The 22,079-nt window shown below is 31.5% G+C and overlaps 2 protein-coding genes across 2 annotated transcripts; one reads left to right on the forward strand and one right to left on the reverse strand.

Annotated features, from left to right (window-relative positions):
- The first annotated feature begins 3,581 nt into the window (after positions 1-3,581).
- Capa (Capability) lies at positions 3,582-9,759 on the forward strand. The gene is made up of 4 exons (XM_068766811.1): positions 3,582-3,648; positions 6,800-6,907; positions 8,402-8,620; positions 9,662-9,759. The coding sequence occupies exons 1-4, from the start codon at positions 3,582-3,584 to the stop codon at positions 9,757-9,759; spliced, it is 492 nt and encodes a 163-aa protein (XP_068622912.1).
- A 4,469-nt stretch (positions 9,760-14,228) lies between these two features.
- LOC137923811 (uncharacterized) lies at positions 14,229-16,788 on the reverse strand. Its single transcript, XM_068767081.1, has 3 exons — positions 16,730-16,788; positions 15,699-15,869; positions 14,229-14,611 (listed from the first exon to the last, which is right to left on the reverse strand). Exons 1-3 carry the CDS (start codon positions 16,776-16,778, stop codon positions 14,397-14,399), a joined length of 435 nt encoding a protein of 144 aa, XP_068623182.1. The 5' UTR covers positions 16,779-16,788; the 3' UTR covers positions 14,229-14,396.
- Positions 16,789-22,079: the final 5,291 nt, after the last annotated feature.

Below are 22,079 nucleotides of genomic sequence, written 5' to 3' on the forward strand. Positions count from 1 at the left end.
GTAAACTATACTAAAATTATATATATAATTTAGTTCACGGACCTATAATCTGAGCTCTGTATCAGAAGCTGTATCTGTACCCACAAAGCTAACAGTGTCGTCATCAAACAGAAACAAAAGAGTGTATCTATTTAAAAGTAAACTAGTGTAAAATAAAAATACACGATTAAATAATGACTAAATAAAAGCTACATTAGTAGTTAAACACGAAGAACACAAATTACAGAAATGAAACCCGAATTAATGTTGTTTAACAATGGGGATTCCCCAGGTGGGACGAGTACGCCTGCAGCGATCGAAACGAAAGAGTCTTTTTCTGTCTTTCTAATTTTTAATTCATTTACAATCGACGGCTAATTTTGTTAAAACTCCCAATAGACTTTGCAGATGTACTTTTTAATTATGATAACAGCCGAATGCTATCCCACCAGATGTTGAGTGTTTAAAATGAAACGTATATTCATGATTTACCTAAGTATACATACATAATATGAATACAGTAATCGCAATCGCCTTAATATGAAATATAATTATAGTGTATTTTGCAGCTAACTAAGTTTTCAGTAAAAACTGGATATTATTAATTTTTAATAAACATAACTCTAAATGATAAAAGTTTGTTTTATATATATTTTATATATTAGTCGATTACAAATTTTCCTATTATTCGCCTTTTTTCTCTATTCCTTTTCTTCTTTTTATACTATTTAGTCGCTCTACCTGTATCATCGACAAATTACTTTTTCGTTTACTCCGGCCTTTCCATATCGTTTCTACAGTCCATCTTATGTCCTTCTTCCTTTATGACAATAAATGTACTCTTCATTTTCTTCGATGCTTAATTTCAGTCTCTTAACATCTGCTAATCCTGGTATTACTATTTCTGTTTTCTAAGGAATTTATGCATTCCACGTATCTTTTTTGTAATCCCAAATTAACTGCGGAGGGTTATTGTTTCGCCTCACGAGAACCTAACCTAAACTAACTATAACACATAACTGTATATAGGTGATTGGAAAAGGTCTAAAAGGTTAAAAGAGGTATCATTATCATTTCTTATCAATTAATATATGGTATACCCCATACAAAAATCAACAATTTCTGAAATAACTAACATAATAATAATAAGATTCGAAAAAGGGTTTTCAAAATTGTGAATACTAAATATTAATATTAATTATTGTTAACTATTTATCTCTGCAGACGTTACTGACAAAAGTTATTATTCTACCGAATTTTAATAGAAAAAATAAATTAATGTAAAATATTTCTGAGTAAGAAGTACAGAATGTTTAGTAATAGGTGTACAACCTTTTAAAGCCTTTTTTTCCGACAAATGACTATATGATAATATACATACATTCATTCCTTTAAAGCTTTAAACCTTTTACCAATCATCTTGTATAACGGTAGAGAAGCTATTTACCAGGTATTTTTATTTAGTCATATAATTTTATATACTAGCGGCTTTAATACATTGTCAAAAAATGTTTCTTTATCTTATGTAATCACAAGCCGTGACGTATAATTTAGTTCTATCTGTAGGCATAGCAGATTTATCGCTTTTAACATGATAGGTAGATAAGCTCCCCTAATTAAGTGATTTTTCGATAAAAATTCTTGTTACACCAACAAGATCAATAATCCGTTTAATGTTCGTAACTTATCTAGAAACATTATGTTTTATGATAACTTTTAAAGATAGGAAAATTTACCATCAAAATCAGCCCTAGAGTTCTCTCGCTGTACATCATATTTATTCGAAATTATTTTTATGTTTATAGGAAATCAAAAAAAAAATCGCCAAAAAAGGGCCGTTGGTCAAAAATCAAAATCTTACTATCCTGGGTCGCGGGTTTGATTCCCAGGATACAATATTATATAATTTTCACTATGTGCTGAGTTACATAAGATCACCACTGCTGACAAACAAGTTTCCAAAGAGTGGACAGCAACATCCTTTGTATACCATAATACCACTACAATCGCTAACCCGCTTGCCAAGCGTGGCAAATATGCTATATCCCCCATATCCTAATCCGAGAAGAACCCATAACAAACTCAAAAATTAAATAAACTGTTAAAATACGATGTTACATTATATAATACAAAATACTACATTGACAAGTTGTGAAGCAGGACTAACGTAACTGAAAGATTTAGTCAAGGAAAAAGGAAAGAAACTAATAGCGATTATAATAAAAGTGGTTTCTTTATTTAAACTTATTTATAAAAATTATATATTCATATTTCGTATATGTGAAATTTTTATTGATTTATTGGCTCTTGACCAGAAATTTACAAAACAACTAAATGAAGTAATTAGTTTATTGCAAAACTTGGAAGTATAGATTGCCTAACAGTTTGTATTACTCAAGCAATTATCTTGATTATTTATATTAATTATCGAAACTAAAGTTCAGCCTCTAGTGTAGATCTTATTCGTGTTGTCCGTATGTGTATATGTGTTTTAATAACAGCTCAAACGGAAAATACGTAATTGTGTAACTTACGGAGATTTCAATCTCAAAACTCCTTAATACTTGATCGTTGTTGTTCGTAAAGTCCATATGAACTTAAATTACCTTAAACCTTTGCGATAAACAAAAGATCGAAACAAAATCGCTTAACACAAAGTAAATGTTTGAACTCGTTAAATATCCTCAAAAATATTGAACATATCAACCGATGGATGTACTGATGATATTTAACGTCGATATATAAATAGATTTTAAATATATTAAAAAGGACTACGTCGGCAAATCCATATAGAACTGCTACCATTTTTAAAAAATCAAAAATATTATTAATCTCCAAGCTATTAAATTAATTACGATACTTAAAAAAAATTCTTCTGTTTTTCAAAATTTAATTTCGTGCCTGGAATACATCGCGGTTGAAATTATTTTACGAAAAATACATGTACATTGATGTTTTATCAAAACATTAATCTGAACGGAATCTGTAGAATTCAAATAGATATAATTATTATTTTTTGGAAACTGAATTATTATTAAAAAAGCTTGATTATAATAACATAGACGTCAATCTGCAAAATCGTTTAACCGACTTAGGTTCCGACAAAAAAAAGGGCGGTGTCGCACAGAATAAACATCAATTCCCTCGCCAGTAATATTTTCTTACTTAGATTCTTGACACATTCCATTAACACACGATGCAAATTTTCATCCAAACTATAAACTGCAATTAGAACAGTCTGATTTTTGCTTCAAAAAGTAAATTTGATTAATGGAATCTGCTTAGGTCGTAGCCTCAAAATAAGTCTTACTAAATGTCTATCACCCTTAAAATCAGCAAATCACGGCATATGAAAAGGTTCTAATTGTAATGTCTCAAAACATATTCACGTAACTTTTGATGACTCATTTAAACGTTCTTTTCACTTTTCAAAATTTAAGGTTTAATATTTGTGTAAGGTTATTCAATCAGGTAACATATCTAATTCAATCTCTTCAGTACATCCTTTTTTCGACAATTTAATTAAATTAGTTAAAACTATGTTTTTCTTTCTTAGTGTGGCTTTTTTTTTTCAATTATAAACGTATTGTTCAGCAGGCGCCATGCAGTCGTTCACCAGAGTCGCCGTGTCGGTCTGCATCCTTATTTCAGCGTTAGCAACAGTTTCTTGTAAGTACTTTCTATGTATTTATTCTTTTTATTTCACAATAGTACATTGGCTAGTATCGTATCAAGAGATACAGGCATTTTATTTTGATGACAGTTTTTAAATTATAGTTTGAAAAATTCTACCATTTCCTTGCATTTATTTATAGGGCATGGATTTATGAACGAGCCAATTTTTAAAATAAATACTTACTTTTTTATATATAATATAATATAATAAGAAAATTACGTTCGTACCTTTAAACGAACGTACGTTTAAAACTTCTATTATTACATAAAAATTAAAATATTATCTTTTACTTAATTCTACGATGATCTATTTAAATTCAAATTTTGGAATTTGGATATATAAACATATCATGCTGATTGTTTACAATAACAAAATTGATTCGAGTCAAATAATGGTACAAGATGACTGGTCGTAATGATCTCTTTTGTAAGTTTTTACGTAGGCACCACGGCGGCGCCAGAACGGCTGTACGCAATGACATAGTATAGTATAGTAATGACAGTTATGGGGCTAATGAGTCGGTATTTTTCGTGCATCAAAATAGTGATCTCGAACCTACCGCAGGGCCGGATTTAGGAATGGGCCACGTAGTCCCAGGCTCGGGGCGAAAATTAAGAAGGCCAGTTAAAATTTAGCTAAATAATCAAGAGCCTTATATGCAGAATTTTACATTCACTTGAAAAAGATCTACTTCATTTATTGGGGATTGATCAAAGGTGTTAAAAATTTAAAGAGTTAGATGTTTAGATCATTTATTGTCCATTAATATATGGTATATCCTATCCAAAGTAAACATTGTTAATAAATAGTAATTAAGGTAAAGATAATATTTAAAAAAATCGTTTTCATAATCCGATTATAAAAATAAAAAAAATTAAAATACATAAAAATTTTAAAATTATTGATTGTTTACTATCTGTCCCTGTAGACTTATTACAGTCATAAAGTTATTTTAAAAGAAAAATATTTTATGATTTCGATTCCAGATAGGTTACTTTATACAGGCTGTTTATAATACGTGTAAAGATTTAGTAACAGTTTTAAGCTTTTTACTATACAAATACAAATAAGCCAACACCTTTACCTCTAAACTCCAACTCCACTGCTTATAAAAGTATGGAATGTATGTTACTGGTAAATTCTAAATATTAATTGCAATTAAATAAATATTATACGTCTCCCTTCAATTTTCTAAAATTAATGTGAATAATTTTAGATTTAATTGTGTTAAAAGCATGATTTATCCGAAATTTATAGTAATTAGTTAACTTATCTATGATCGATGACGCTTGAATATTTTAATGTAATGAATAAAGTTCACAAGACATGGCGTTGGGAATTGGAGTCGAACTATTTGCGGTGAAATGACGGTCCAAGTCTTAACGCCTATTCCGAAAAGTTTGTTCATTATAACAGGCTTTCAATCGATTGATTTTGTAAATAGTATTGCCTTATTATATGAATATATAAAATTTCATGATCATAGGAATTTTATTAAAACATAATACGAAATATGTTTTCGGAGATGTGCTGGTTTTCCCGTAATTCAATATCAAGCCGAAATCTTGGTAACAAAGTCGGTAGTGGCCAATCTAATAAAATTTTAAAAAATGTATTTGCAAAAACTACGCGCTCTCTTTTAAGATTATTTGTCAATATTGCATGTTACAATTTTTAACACGTTCGGTTAAATGTAATTGTAGTTACGAGTGACTTAGAACACGGATTGACGAAAAATGTTGTTAACGTTAAAAATGGAACCTACAACAGTAGAGTTTTTGTCTGTCATTTACAGAAGAGAGGGAGTTGATGATTATATATAGCCGTCACAAGAAAGTTAATAAATAAGAAAAATAAAGATTTGTGGTCACAGTAATACATAAAACATCACAAGTTGCATAATATTCATTTACTTTTTAAATAGCAAATATTTTAAAAATACGTTCGGTTACCAAATTTCGACTAGACGTTGGTTATAAGACACTCTTAATGCACGTCACATCTGACTTTTACAATACATACTTTTAACAGAACTCGGCTACCCTGTGATTAAAATTGTGAGTTACATTCTTTTGTAATTCACACTTTCTGCATTAATTATATATGATTGCCACCATTCACAAACAAGTTTTCAGGGGTTAGGCAGCAGCGGTCTCTGCGTACCGTAATACCACACTACAATCGAAAACTCGTCTGCCATGCGTGGCGATTATGGTTTAAACCCTCATAGATATCTTATGAGGAAGCCAATGCCTTACAGTGGACGTCTATGGGCTGAAAAGATGACGACAATGACTGTCAACACATTTTATTTACATCCTATTTCCTTTTGTAGAGCGACGTTGTCGCTGAAATTATTGAACTGAAATTCATAAGATCATGACTATGCACACTGTATGGCATTTTGTCATTAGATACAAAAGTTATTTTTATCATTAGTTTCAATTTCATTTAGACGTTAATGCTAGTCTATTTTCTAAATAAAATAAAACTCTTAAAATCGTAGCTATGCTACGCAGATGCTACAATACGTAAATACCGAGTTAATTGAAAACTACTGTCAATGCAAAAACATCATAAATTATATAGATTTTTACAATTTTATATATTACACTTAGGTTATACTAATAACGAACATATTGTACGCGCTTAGCGTCTCATTGATATGAATGGTTGGGGATTACCATTATTTATATGAAGCGCTTTTCGCCCGCAGTTTAAAGCACTGTGTGTAGAAATTTCTTCTACAAGAAAACGGCATTTAGAAGATTCTTTACAGATTAATTTTAACTCAACCGCTTTATCACAATTTAAAAATAAGCCTACTGATATTTTTAAAAATGTACAGTTTTATTTTTATACTTTATATTTCTTTTGTTCTCAATGAAGTAAAAAAAATAATTAGTTTGTATAAATAAACATTGTGGATTATAAAATTTTAAGCGCATTCTTAATTTACGTAAACATATTTCCTTGCTACAATATAATTACGTTATTTTTTATTTCTGAAACATTTGATTTTTGTATACTCTGTACATTACATTAATTGACAGCAAATGTATGTAAGTAATGCATCCACCACTTAAAAGATTATACATTGTATATTATCGATAGTACTGTTATGCCGATAATACTATGTTACAGGCAGCAGCGTGAAACTTCGTCGCGATGGTGTTTTGAACCTGTACCCGTTTCCGAGGGTAGGACGAGCTCACAACACTTGGCAAGTGCCAATTAACGAAGGATATCAAGGTATACACCTTCTCCAAAGAAATATCTCTAACAAAAGTGTATGTCCATTTCTATCACCGCTTACTTATATTCTCTCTCAATAACTCTCAATAATTACTGTTTAAAAATCAGTTTCTTCTCCTCCAAATCTCAAATAAAAGGTGGTAATTTATTTATTTAAAATTACGATATAAAATTCTAGTTCGTTGGCAGTTTTTACCACATACAAAAGTTATAGATATCTTTTCTTTCATTGATTAATTTGCGTATATGTATGAAGAATATTTATTTTTGTGTGTGGGCAATAACACCAACAACAATAACGTTTCGATCTCGCAAATAAACTTTAAACAAATGTAACAGAAATGACGCAATATCCGAACTAGACCATATAAATTTGCAAACAATTTCCTTACCCTAACATCTTAACCAATACGACAAAATTTCATTCTGAACAGTAACACGGAAATGAAAAATGTGGGGAAAACAATTGTTCGAAAGGCCAAAAACAGTTGTTCGAAAAAAAAATTGTTTACAATAAACATGTTTGAATTTATATTTCTTATTTAATTGTAATCTTCAAATTGCATTTCATAAAAAATACATCTACTTAAAATTATTAATTCTTAAAATATTTTTTTTCCACAAAAATTTTATTTAAATTTTTTTATAAGGGTAGAAATTTTTTATGTTTTATCGAAAAGCACTTACGCAATGAATATCTGTGAAATAGATCTGTTGGTGTTCCTTACTGCCGTTTTAAAACAGTTTTGCTTTTCAACTTAAACATTTAATGAAACAATTTTTTGAAATAAATTATTACTTTTATTACAAAATATATTTACCGAATTATGAATCCTTGTTATAATATGTTAATTATTAATGTTATAAATCCACTGCACAAATTCTTTTTTACCATTCACCAATTTTGGTTTCTTCGCCTTAATACAAAAAGCAAATCGTTTTCTCAATAGAATACAGTAAACAATATTCTATGGATTTTTGCTATATTTACCTAAATAAATAAAAAATAATCGCCTCGGGTGTTGCTGCGGGTGAAACTCGATAACGACTCTGCCTTACCTTCCTTTCATCTTTGCTAAGTCGCGAAAAGCGTTTTTTTTAAAGAGAATCAGAGTATCAAATATTTGACAACATTCATAGCCTAAAAAGGCGTGTTAACATCAAATCCAATAAAAAAGTACTGATTTGTATATAATAGTTTGTTATTGTCGAGACATTAAATCGAATAAATAAAATCAACATCACCATCATTCCAGCCGTGGAACGTCCATTACTAGGCATAGGTCGACTCATAGATTTCCATTAGGACCGGTTGGAAGCAGACGGCATTTAATTTCTAAGTTTCTACACTGCTGTTGTCGGTCTGTGGTACTCCAGAACCATAAACCTAAATAAAATAATCACTTTAAAACTATTTTATAACTATAATTTTGTGACAGTATGAAGTTAGTCGATTGTAAAAAAATTCAATACAAGTTTAAAAATACACAGATTCAGAGTTGGCAGCGAAACGTCAACTGTACGCCTTCCCGCGCGTAGGTCGTAGCAACTTCGGCTACGCGGAGCCTAACTTGAGCCATGCCGATTTTCGCTTGGCCGAGATCCTTCTAGGACAGCAACGGAGTCACGAGTATGTGAAGAGAGAAAGCAACATCGGGAACACTGGCATGTGGTTTGGACCTCGCGTTGGCAGATCGTTTAGTTATGATGGTAAGTAAAAGTAGAGGTACAAACACCATGGTTTAGTTTTTTAGCATATTCACGTGAATCTGCACGTCATTGAACTGCTCATGGCCATTTTTAACAAGTATAAACTTATGTATTTCTATTTAAAAAGAAATGAGAACTTACTCGTGTTTAAAAATGTTTCAATGTCATCATCATTGCAACCGTAGGATATCCAGAGCTGGAGATTCGTCTCTCCCAGATTTATAATAAGACCTGTAAGCGGCCAGCATTCAATGCTCTCCGACGACCTTAAAAGGTTTAAAGCCTCAGTGGCTACTAATTGTGTACTGTATGAAGCATGCCTACTGTAATTTCAACAGGCCCATCAGCTGGGCTATATTGTTCACGGATCTCATGTTATATAAATCCATTTCGTAGAAAAATCCCGAGCGTTGATTTCTACATAACTCATTGAGCGACTGTGAGTCGAAATGAGGACCTTGTTTTCGAGCCTTACTTATGGAAGAGAATGTGATATCGTTTCATATTTTAAAACAAAAAACAATTATAATCTCCATTTTCACGATTCCATTTCATTGATAATAGCTAAGAACTATATTATGAATTCACTGCTGGCCACTAACGGTTTTCAGTTTAACCGGTTTTAATGTGCCTGAGCCTAAGTGTTAGCACCGTTAACTTAGCCTCAAGCTAATCTCTTTGTAATACCTAACCTCTACGGATACCTCAGGAACCTAGGCTTGAGTTCTTACGTTGTTTATTTCCCGGTGGTATGTCACTTGGTGAAAGCTCTTGAGTGTAAAAATACACTAAAACCTCGATGACGGACCTCGGCCTGGGTTGTCATTTGACACGCTTTTACTAACTAGAACAGGCGACCCACGGCTCGTTTTATTTTTATTCTGGAAATTTGGCGATCTTACCAACATCATACTACGATATACCGTGATGACTTGCTTTTTCATCATCAGAATTCAGCTGTTCGACATCCAGACATAGATCTTTCCTATAGATTATTAATAATACAGGTTGTAAGAAAGCTTAAAAATATATTTTTTACAGATATGAACAGCTGGAATGACGATACCGAGCGCAGTGAACCCGAAGTGACAGAAGAAGAACACATCGAAAGGAAAAAGAGGCAAACGAAACATGTTTAATTACCTCTCTTCATAATGCTACAATACTTATACTCCAGTATTACTTACATGAGAGTTGTTTAATTTTTTTGTAATAACACATTGGCTTAAAACAAAACCATAAAATAAGTAATTCTATTTTAAATTTACATACTGAACAAAACTCTAAACTTATAGGACATGTCTTTCGTACTAGATTTTAATAGCTTGATTCTTTTAACAACTATGAATAATGTAACAATTAAACATATATTTAAACAATTAATGATAATGCGTAAAATAAACCGGTGTTATACTAGTAAACATGTCAAACAGAAACTGCTTTGTATTGTGATGCATCGAAAAACCTGCTAATAACCAATAACTATTTTGACTTCATAAACTAATAGGCTGTCAATTTTTATATCAACTAATAACTGTTTTGTACTGCGATAAGAAAAAAACTTTGCCACCATTTTCTAACTAATAAAAATTGATCAGTAGATAACATTTTGCCAAAATAATTTCGAAGGCTGGGGGAATTAGTATAATGACTATTCAGGAAATGATTTTGGCAAAATAAATAAAATAAAATTTAGTATTACGTCGTTTAATGTGCACAATTTATTGAATAAAAATTGTTATGCAACTTTAATTAAATAAGACGTTTTATTTCTTTAATTAAGCCCTAGTTATAAATAGATGTACCTTCCCGTAGCCTGAACTGTCTCATGTAGATGTAATTTCATAAAATTCATTTCTTGATTATTTTTAAAATCCCTAAAGAATATTCTAGATAAGTTTCCATTTACATTTTACATTGATATAATCTGTGTGAGGATTTGTCTTTCAAAATGAGTATAATAACTAACTTCTACAATTTATTAATAAAATTATACAAAGTGCCACATTGTAGCTCTATATTTTTACATATTCAAAGTAACGGGCGAAACAAAATTTTTACCTCTTGGAAATTAACAAACCCGCAGATACGTACTTCTACTGCACAAACTTTTATACTATTAAACTAAACTATTATTAACCGATCTTGGCTGATAATAAAATTTAATGAATTTAATAAAGTAGAAATTAAATAACAACGTACTCCTTACTTGCTTAAAGAAATGTAAATTTTTGGTCCCTGACATGGAATTCTTTAAACTGTATATTCCTTATAATTTCACCCGTAGGACTACCACCGCTGTTAAATATATGCTTACTCTATAGATTTCGAATTAGGCCGTTAAAAACGGCCTGCATCCCACATCATCTAACGACCTTAAAAACGATGGGGGGATATACCATAATCGCCACATTTAGCAGGCGGGTTGTCGATCGCAGTGTGGTATTTTGGTGCCCAGAAGACATCGATGCCCACCTTTTGAAACTTGTTTGTTTGTTGGGTCCCATATAATTAATGCATAAAGTCTGAATTTTTGTCGTTTTGTCTGAAATTTCATCTATTTAAAATTGTATGTTGGAAATCGAGCCTGCGACCTGCGATGGCCAGTCATCTACCGCTGGGCTACCACTGCTCATATATTAGCCTTATAACGATTTAACTATCAAAGAAATGCCACTCTTTTTTATTTTAAAACAGATTTTTTTAAATTAGATATTTCTTTAAGCTTTTGACACACTTTTCCGAATAATACACATATTCATATTGTTGTCCCAAATATTTCCAATAACACAGATTAGAAGTCATCTAAACACAGCGAATTTCAACGTTCTGTACAAAGTCATTCATCCATCTCGAGTGGACGCTTGTTGGTCAGATGTCTCTTCTCCAGAATCTAGAGACCCCAGCAGATAAATAGGTGCCAGTAACCATCAGTCAAGTGTTCAGCGCGCTAGGAGGCCTGCCTTCTTCCACTCTAACTTGCCAATCGGTAAACAGATGTGAAGATAGTTAAAAAGAAACACTTCGATAAGAGAAAAGTGGCGGCAGATAATGAAAATGATGACTCTAAGCCTAAGAGAATAACAATAAAAAATATCACTTCTAACCAACATTAGATCACGTCTGGTTTCTTTCTTTCTTCTTTCTTACTTTATAAGACTCAATTTCTCCGACGTGAACGATATATAATGAACATAACGTTCACATTTTGTAATTAGTTGCTAATGAGGAGTTGACTTTTATTTATGAAAACTACAATATTTTGAAAAAAAAAATAATGTCAAAATATATGGTTAAGACTCGACTTAAGACTCATAGAGAAGCAATTATTATCATGCAAACGAATGGATATTGGCTTTAAATTGACTCAAAAATATACACGTGTCGCGCAAGCAATCCAGGACATAAAATATAGAACAGTAATGGGTGACAAACGTGTACGAACGCCACCGCAAAGGCTTTTGCATTTGGCCCGTCGTCGGTCGTAGCGACATGCGCCAAAATATACACAAATCTTTTTCCTGTTATTCCGGTATTTATTTACATTATCAGTAATTATTCATAAATCCATACTGATTTCTTGACCGAATTTATAAGAAGACTTTGTTTTTGATGTTTGTTCATGTAATATTAATGTAGACCATGTACGAAATATTTAATTTTACACTAAAGTTTGATACCCAGTGTAATAGTTAAATTAAAAATTAAAATTAAAAAATCATATAAAAATATTTATTAAATCTTCGTGTCTATTATAAAATAAATGTTAGCAATAAGTAATTTGTATATAATTTTAAATTCAAAAGTTTATATTAAGATACATAACGGGGACAACACAGTTTACTTAAAAATGTTATTGAATAAAATTCTTATAAGTGTCTTTTTGAATGCAAACATAATACTAATAATTCAGTATACATTGCACACGCACGCACAAGCATGCGCACACACGCATGGGATACAGTAAAGTTTGTTAGAGTAATGAACAGATAGAGTAATGATTGTGGATTTAAATTGCAGATTACAGGCTAGATAATAACAAGTAGCTATAGTCGTATAATAGATGGTTAAAGTGGCAGTGAACAGGGCGCATAACACTCAGAACAGATGACCTCTGGGGCCTTCAGGTTGTAAAGTAGAGACCAGGTACACACAATTACGTCGTAGCACTTCATCCTACAAAAAGGATAGACGACCTTGTCGTGGTCGTCTGAAGACTCTGGTCGTTTCCTGGCTTCATTGAAAACCTAGTAGAGGCCTATGTCCAGTGGTGGACGTCTAAGGGTTGAAATAACGAAGATGATGATAGTAAATAGACAAGTGCACACTGTGTCAATTTTAATTGCTCAATGCGCAGGCAATAAATTAAATCATAGTACGAAAACTAGTTTGTTTTAAAACTAAATCTGCACTGGATTAACGGGGTGGATTGATTTGGTAGTTGATTGATTAACCTAACTCTTTTTTGGAGAGACGGATTGTCTATCAGCGATAGGAAAATAACAAGTTTTGTGTTCATTGAAGTCTTAAAGATTCGTCACAAGTACGAGATCAAAACGGTTAGTGAAAAAAATAGAAGGAATATATCTGTTATATATTTATTTTGGTTTGATGAGCTTCCGGAAATCGAAATTAAATAAATATGATCACAAATGTAATATTTATTTAAGTTTAACATGGTGTTTTAATGGCCCAACACGAGCTTTATTAAATAAGCGAGCAAACATCAGCCCGTGTGCGTCGGACACCGCGGGAGCTTCGCCCCCGCCCGCCCTGTCGTTGTTATCTCTGTCCTCGCCAGGATTACCGTGAATGTTCGTTCTATTTGCATAAGTAGCTGATCAATAATATTGATTTTAGAATTCATATTTCAATTGTTCATTTTCTAATTTCTCTTTTCCTTTCGAACGTGACCGTTAACGATGAATATTTTTAGGTTTATTTCTTTATGCACTTCATTCATTTAACATGGTCTTATTATGTTTTTCTACTCCTCTGCGTTTGTATAGTCATAAATTTATTAAAACAGGTAGATTAGTGCATTAAAGTACAGATTTTTTTATATAAAGTTCTTAGTTAATGACATTGTTTTTCGATAAACACTTAATTTATCTAGTGTACCACTTGATTAATATAACTAACATAGCATTTCATAGTTAATTGATTAATGATTTGTCGGTATTCGTGCTCGTGAAAGACATGTTTTGAATTATTTTTCCTAATTTCCAAACTTTACTCTTACTAATACAATATTTTTATGATGTTAATTACAATTTTAGTTTCATTAGGAGTTGTAAAAAGCTCTCATTGAAGAACTTCTTACAATTTTCTGTCTAGGAATATAATTTAATGCTCACGATGCTACCGAAACCACTGTACCACGCCTGAGATAAACGCACAGCAAGACGAGAGGGAGTATCAGTGCTTCCGTTCAGCAGCTTTTAACGCTTACGGAGTCGCTGCCCGTTCTCATTTTTCTCGACCCCCCCATCATAATTCTTTCCTATTTTGTGGTACAGCGGTTTCGGTAGGACAATAACTAAATAAAAATAAAATTATTTTATGTAAATGAACTACTGTTTACAGTTGTAAATAATATATAAATATACACAAGTAAATAATATGTAAATACATAAAACATATGTATATTATAAATCTTTGGTTGTCGTTGCCACATATATACTTTGATACTAAAGTTCAAGTTTCGTTTGTTTATTGATTAGTTTTAGTAAAATAATTAACTGATATGCATGCATGACTGCATTAAGTCAATTTGTTAACGCCAAAAGTATAAAACACCGGCGAAGAAAAAGAACAAGCCGACCATTGACATAGAATCCGGTCGGTCGGATGAGTTGCAGAAGTCATCGAAGCATTGACACGAGATGCCGAGATGGTCTGCATTGTCATCGCGATAGCACGGCTTCGGGTGTCGTATCCAGCCACAGCCACGAGTCACACGAATGTCGGACTCTCGATGCGAGTGGAAAACTAAAAAAAAATAATGTCATTTAAACAGACAGTAATTGTAACTGATATAAATATTAAAGGGTCTGGAAAGTAATGTCGTTTCGATCGACATGTTTTACAGAAAATCGATAGATTTTTACCGCTACGGCATTGAAAATTTGTATTTTAGATGGCAAAAGGTTGTTGATAACGCAGGTTCTCCTGCGTATATTGTTGATAAGAAATAAATACTTGTTAAAAATGTAATCATGTAAATTTAACCTAAGAAAGCGACATTACTTTGCGGTCCCCATAATATTTTAGATTTGGTTTCAAGACGAACTTTCAACCTCTTAAGTTTGTTAATGTCCCGATTCGAAATGGTAATTATAATACTACAAAAACCGCTGTAATGCTTCCGAGAAAAGCGTGGCGAGGTGGGTGCATTCGCACTTCCTTCCGTCTCACCGCGCGCATATTTAAGGCGCGGTATATCAGTTTCAGTTGCACTAAATTACCCACCATCGTTAACGCATTTACTGGGCTACTGAATCGTACTCTAAAAAGTGAAAAAAACGAGTGCAGGGGTGGAGTTACACCGGATTTTATATTAGAAAATTTGTGTAGTATTCGCACTACACTGTTTTTGTGTATAATTGAAAATTGAGAACATAAGTTTTGTGTTAGTAATAATTTAAATAGTCATTTTACTATTATTGAAACATCATTTCAATATTATTAACTATAGATAAGTTATCTATCTAATTAACGAAGACCCATGTTTTTTTGTAAATAAATATCTCTCTTTTATCTTACAAGCCCAAAACTAACACAAAAAAATCATCTTTATACTAAATTTAAAACGTTTGACTACTTTGTTGCCAAAAATAAATGACGCAAACCATGATCGCATGTCCCAGTCCTGGTGGACTACCATTGCTTATAAGCAAATATAATAGTAATTTGTTGATAGCATCAAGGTAGACATCCAGATCCATCAAGAAACTTTCTTACATTTCGGATATGGATCGGGACAGTTGTTAACAAAAGTACTTAATAAATGCAGATAACTTAATATTTCTACTAAAATTTGTAATATTTTAAAGCAAAGATAGTGAAATATTCTTACTAGTCTGTGAGATCTTCCTGCAGAAGAAGTTGTACCCGCCAGGGTTGGGTATGGCAGACTCGCATTCGACTATCGGAACGATCCGAGAGCGGATATCTTCACTGTACGCGTTCACGTCGAGGCATGCTGTATTGTTTTCACTATTGCAGTAATAACAACGAATGCCCCAAGCTGAAATGTTTTATTGAACATATAAATATATAATTAGAGACTTACGGTTATATTTGAACAGACTTAATTTGCTGACAGCACTGGTAGATGGCCGCCAAGGTACGCTGGTTCACGCTGACTCCTCAAGACTCACTTGAAGTATTTTAACTAGAACTCTACGTATACGTACTAGCCGCACCGAGTTACTTCAAAATTTGACAAGTTTCGTGATAATATCCTTAACAAACATTTGTTATCTTAAATATGTTTAGTTACGATTGTGTGTAGAAGCACAGCTTTCGTATAAGCTGGTTATAAACACGTATACTAATAAATAAGAGTTTGTATTTAAAAGGACAATTTTAATTTGCGGTTAGCTCTGTCGCGGTTGTATGTAATCGTTGCATGTAAAATTTAGTTAAAATCCAGTCTGTATCTGCTCTCTCTGCGTAATTCGTCAATAACGATCGAAGTTTCTAGATAAAATACCGTAAGTGTTGCTGTGTTCCTGTTTGAAAGGCGCCGTAGTTAAAGATACTATTTGTATTTTAAAATCATAGTAACCACCACAATATGACACTTTAGACCATAATTCGACGACCTCACACTAACAGTGTATGTAATATGCATATGGAAAATCATATGTATTAATAACATTTTAATTAAGGATACTGGTTAAAAAAAGATAAAATGGTCGTGTCCGCAAGGTGTCAATTTTTTAAGGTCGTTGGAAGACGTTGGGTTTAGGCCGCTTCGTCCCGGTTCTATTGAAAATCTAAAATGAATGTCTCTGTCTAGCAGTAGACGTCTTATTGCTGAAATAATGATGATATTGTTAACAAGATTTGACAGTATTATCTAACTGAAAAGACTACACTTACCTTGTGTTACAAACGTCAGGAATAGAACAAACAAGAAACCCAAATACATGTATCGCGTCATTGCTGTAATAAAAAGAAATGGTTTATATATTTGCAGTATGAAAACTATATTAAATTATTGGTACATATAGAAATTTTACTAAAAGAGGATAAACCGCTCATTTTACAGCTTAATATAAAGAATGGACCAGACATCATATCATTAAATATCATCTTTTACGTTAACATTTATTAAACAAAATCAAAAGTACGGTAAATTAAACAATACGTTTATTCTTTGGCCTCATATAAATTCTTTTAATATCACACTGTTTTATATAAAAAAATAAAAAGAGGTCTGGTGTATACGCCTTGTCCTATTTGACAAAAGATTTAAATAACGTTTTCCGGTGCCGGTGTTTCCGTTTTAACATATAAAAACATTAGTAATAGGAGTAAAATCTATAAAGGAGTGAATATATAGCTTATTTGTCAACAAAAATCTTCAAACCTTTTACACCTATTTACAAACACCTAGCATAAAGTATTGGTCAATAAATTCCAGCAAATATAAAGTATGAAGGAACACAGTAAAATGTTAAATAATACTAATATGCAGTATCTGAATTTTGAATACCCTTTATTACTATATTATCACTACGTTACTTATAACTTCTGAAACCATTGATTTTTGCACAGGATGTACCTTATATTAATCAATAACAAATCAGGTATACGTCACCCCTTATAGCTTTTACACTTCTAACCAATTACTCTATCTGTATACGTAATTGTCTTCATAATAAAAATACATAGGTTATCTTTAAAACCATTTACCATGGTTACATCTTTACCTATCGCACCTTAAGATTGAAGACAAGAGCAAATATACTCATTAACAAATATTTAGTTCGATAAACAGAAATAATACTTATTAGAGCTTATTGTTTATTAATAATTAACTTCGTCTTTATTTCGTGCAGCAGACCTCTATTACTGAGCATGGAATATCTTAATATGAATATGGTATTGAGGATTTGGTAAACTTATACAATTAAAACATTTTTAAAATGAATTTATCTACATAACGTAATTATTTACTCAAATTCACTCACTCAAGAACAAAAAGATAACTTGTAATACGTTGTAACATCCGTACGTTCGTCTGTGGTAAAGAGTAGTAACTAAAGCGACTTAACTAGAATAACGCGATAACTGCCGCTGGCAAAAGATGAGTAGCTAAGTTGTATACAGTGTTTGCGAGATCTTGATACTTAAAAAGTAATAAAAATGTTATAATAGATATTTCGGAAATAAATTTGGCATTTTTACACTAAATAGCGCTATACAGGTTGATGGATTAAAGGTATAAAAGCTTAAAAGATTAAATGTATTAAATTTAATTATTAATTATTATGCACAGTTCGTTCGAAGTTATTGGCTTGTCAAAATTCCTATAGAGTTTCAGAATGATTACTTTATACAGGTTGTTTTAAAGGCATAACAGCGTTAAAACTTTTTAGTTACTTATGGTTGGTCTATTTTAACCTCTTTGGCTTCTACGTTTTAAGCCAATCATCATGTAGATAGGTTTATAGCTATATATATTTTATTAGTGAAAAGCCGTACTCAATTATTCTTATATTTCAATAATATAATTACCGTTACTTATTATTATAATCCACTTGTCATTAAAAATCTTTTAATGTCTTTGTTACATTTGAACATTCAAAAAGCACTGATCATGGTATATAAACATTTACTTCAAACAGCTTGTATATTTGGTTTTAACATTACGCCTAAACGTTTTTGCTTACTTAAAGGATTTTTATCAGAATACATTTAATTATGTTAACATGTTTTTTTTATTCTTACAGCCCCTGTCTTGAACTCACATGGTCAGTTTTTACTTAATCATTTATTCACGTTCATTTTTTATTATCTCACTCTTTTTATATCCTTATTAGTTTCTCCTACACAATCTTCGTTTATTCGTCACAATATCTTCCATTCCTTTATCTTTCACTGCTTATTTCTTATCCTTAACCGTTCCTCCTGGATTGCTATGTAACAGTTTTCAATTTATGTATTCACTTATTGATTTGTCATTTCGTTACATTCGAATTTCTTATTTTTATTGTTTTAGCTAAGTGTATAGTTTCTAGTTCTTTTGTCTTTAATAGCTTTACTTACTACCTTCTAACAATAATCCATATTAACCCAGCTAAGAAATATTGTTTGATTCTGACAAACAAAAAATACCACCGTTTGAATACGATTAGGTAATAATCAATGGTGATTTAAACTGTAACTTTTATTCGTAACATTGACTTCAGTAATCAATTAAATAGAAAAAAACACAGTGTTTTGCTCTTTTACTAATTAAAACGATTGCACCGTAATATATTTATAAACGAACCTGTGATCCTGAAAGCACTAACTCAATTTAAACTCCACTCAACTATGTTGATATCAGAGACTTGTTTTTCTATTTAATTACGGAGAGGGTTATAAATAATAAAGTGTTCTCGATCGACACTAAATCCGTCCAACAATTTATTGTTTTATTGTGACGATAAAGTATTTAATGGAGAATTGTTAATTTGTGTATAATATCTATAGACGAACGCTAGTAACCGAAATAGACTAGCGGGTGAGCAAGTTCAAATAGCATTGAGGTCACAAAGCACGCAAAACAGATGGTCAGGGGGACCTTTAGTTTCTAAAGTGGAGACCACACAGCAAACGCGACGTAGAATGGACTTTTTCTAAGCGCGCTGAGTGTTTTATTAATTCAACTAACTTTACATATTTAGTTAAATCTTAAAAATACAATTAATCTAAATTAAAAACTAAAGAAACCGTTAAGCTACTATTAACATCGTTGTCGTCGTTTCAGATGCTCACTGCAAAGCATAGGTCTCTCCCGAAGACATACCGTAATCGCCACGCTTAGCAGGTGAACAATGGCAATTTTATATAAATAATGCACAAAGCGTAAATTACATAACATTGTATCTAGAGGATCGAACCTGCGACCTACGATCTCAAGTCTCAGCCTTCTACCACTAGGCTACCACCGCTTGATTTTATGGCTATTAACAACACCAACTATGTTCCCAATATGTATTTATTCATATATATTTAGCGATGTGACCTCCTTCGATCATGAAAGACATTTTCCAATCGAAAAACTTTTATTATATATAATAATATTCACTCTAATATTGTATTCAAAATTTTATAATTATTAACAAAAGTATCTAAATGCGTTAAAATTTATATACAAATTGTTTATCAATACACATTGACCCTTAGTGTCCCGCCTTTGATTCCCTAATTGTAAGTTTACAAGACGTAAATTATTGTGTTCCGATAAGACCATAGTGTAGCGAGTATGAAGCAAGTTATTTTACATGAGATTCGAACAATCAATGGCAAGTAGTGTGACATCATACGATTGTCTCTGGTATCAAATTTTAGGCAGTCTCTTTTTTCTAACATTTATAAAAATGTAGCGTTTATTGTTAGTATTTACATTGAAATATATCTCATTCACTTTCTGAATAAATGTAGGAAAATATTTTGAAGCCCACTGCAATACATAGGCCTTTCTCGAAAATATCTATAGGAGGATATATCATAATCGCCACGCTTGGCTGGCGGGTTGGTCATCGCATTGTAGTGATATGGCACGCAAAGGATGCTGCCGTCTATCCTCTTAAGACTTGTATGTGAGCAGTGGCAATCCTATATAATTAATGGACAAAATATAAGACAATGTAAGATTGTATTCCGAGAATCAAATCCGCTACCTATCGCCTCAATCCTCTACCGCTGGGTTACTGGTCAATGGATTTAATGTACCATATATTAATTAACAGTAAATGAACTATACATTCACACCTTTTAAACTTTTAGACTTATTTCAAATCACCTCGTATGGTTATCAACATGACTGTTTCTTATAATATTCACTTCTAATAAAGATTCGTTCATATTTGTTTATTAAGAATAATAATTCTTAATATATAAACATGAACAAATAACATTTCGTTTATGCGGAGATAATCGGTATCACGTACTCGAAGCAGAGAATTTCGATAAAGATAAAAATACGTAAAATGTTATATAACAAATAGAAACTACAAAGCAACGTGTGCGTACAATCCTTTAAACCAGTTATTTGCTCCTTTTAATTTATATGGTTTCAGGATTTAGAACGCCCGGATACTTTGATACTTTATTAGAACGTCGATATTTGCTTTTTTTTTTATACGGAAAAAAGGTCTTCATTTTATTGTAGTCTCGACTGATCAGCATCATTATTTCAGCCGTGGGACATCCAATGCTAGACAAAGACTTGCAATCAATTGGTTTTTACTATAAATGTTTTTTACAGATTATATTTCTTAACCTTGGATTGTTTATCCTCTAAATATTCGTCACCATATAGTATATTGAATAACGTATGTTTCAATGGCGCAGTACCGACATGAGTCTTAGCTTTTTCTAACGTCTTCGCCGAATTTAGGAATATCCTTCACAAGACATCTAACACGTTCAAAGTTGATTTATCAAGGGGTTACATATCTCCATACTTTAACATGGTATTGATTTTTTGTTAAAAAAATTTTTTTTTGTATTTTTGTCTTTTAATAATTCTAAGATGTTTCTAAATATTTTACTTCTGATTAAAAAGTGATGTCTTGGTTTTTTCTCTATTTTGTGTATATATTTCACAATCTGAAAAAATGCTTTTTTTCTTATATCACAATTACACTATTTACTGTTGTCTTATTCATAAAGTAATGAAAAGAAATAAGTTGAATCATAGTCTATCGACAATATACATCGACCTTTCTCTATTTTAGTTATTATAAACTTTGATAGCAACACCCAGCCAGGAGCGATATGTTTCTTCGAAAATTGTTTGATTTGTTCTTCGATTGAAAGAAATAAAAAAAATACTCTTTCGATGATTATGTTTTATGAAAATATTTTACAAGAATTTGACCTCAGGTAAATAAAAGTATGTATAATTATGTATTATGAAGTATTTATAATTATAATATCGATAAATAAATGTATATACACGTTGACTATCCCCCCTCGTCCTTGTATGTCCATACTTTAGCCGTCTGTAAGAAATTGACTTTAGCCATAAGACCGCCCATTATACTATTTTATTTGCTCTTAAGTATCTCTTCTGACGTGTACAATAGATAGTATTAAATAAGTAATAAAAGAATCGAGCTTTTGCTTGTTTTAGTTTACAAAATTAGAAGAAAAATTCATTTAAAAAAATATATTTTCCATGTAAAAATAAAGTTTATTTAAACTTAAACTGACGTTATCATTAAATAACAGT

Source organism: Battus philenor, unplaced genomic scaffold, assembly GCF_028537555.1.
Source record: "Battus philenor isolate CCGP_79_NKW_IND1 unplaced genomic scaffold, ilBatPhil1.0.hap1 SCAF_22, whole genome shotgun sequence".
Classification (NCBI taxonomy): domain Eukaryota; kingdom Metazoa; phylum Arthropoda; class Insecta; order Lepidoptera; family Papilionidae; genus Battus; species Battus philenor.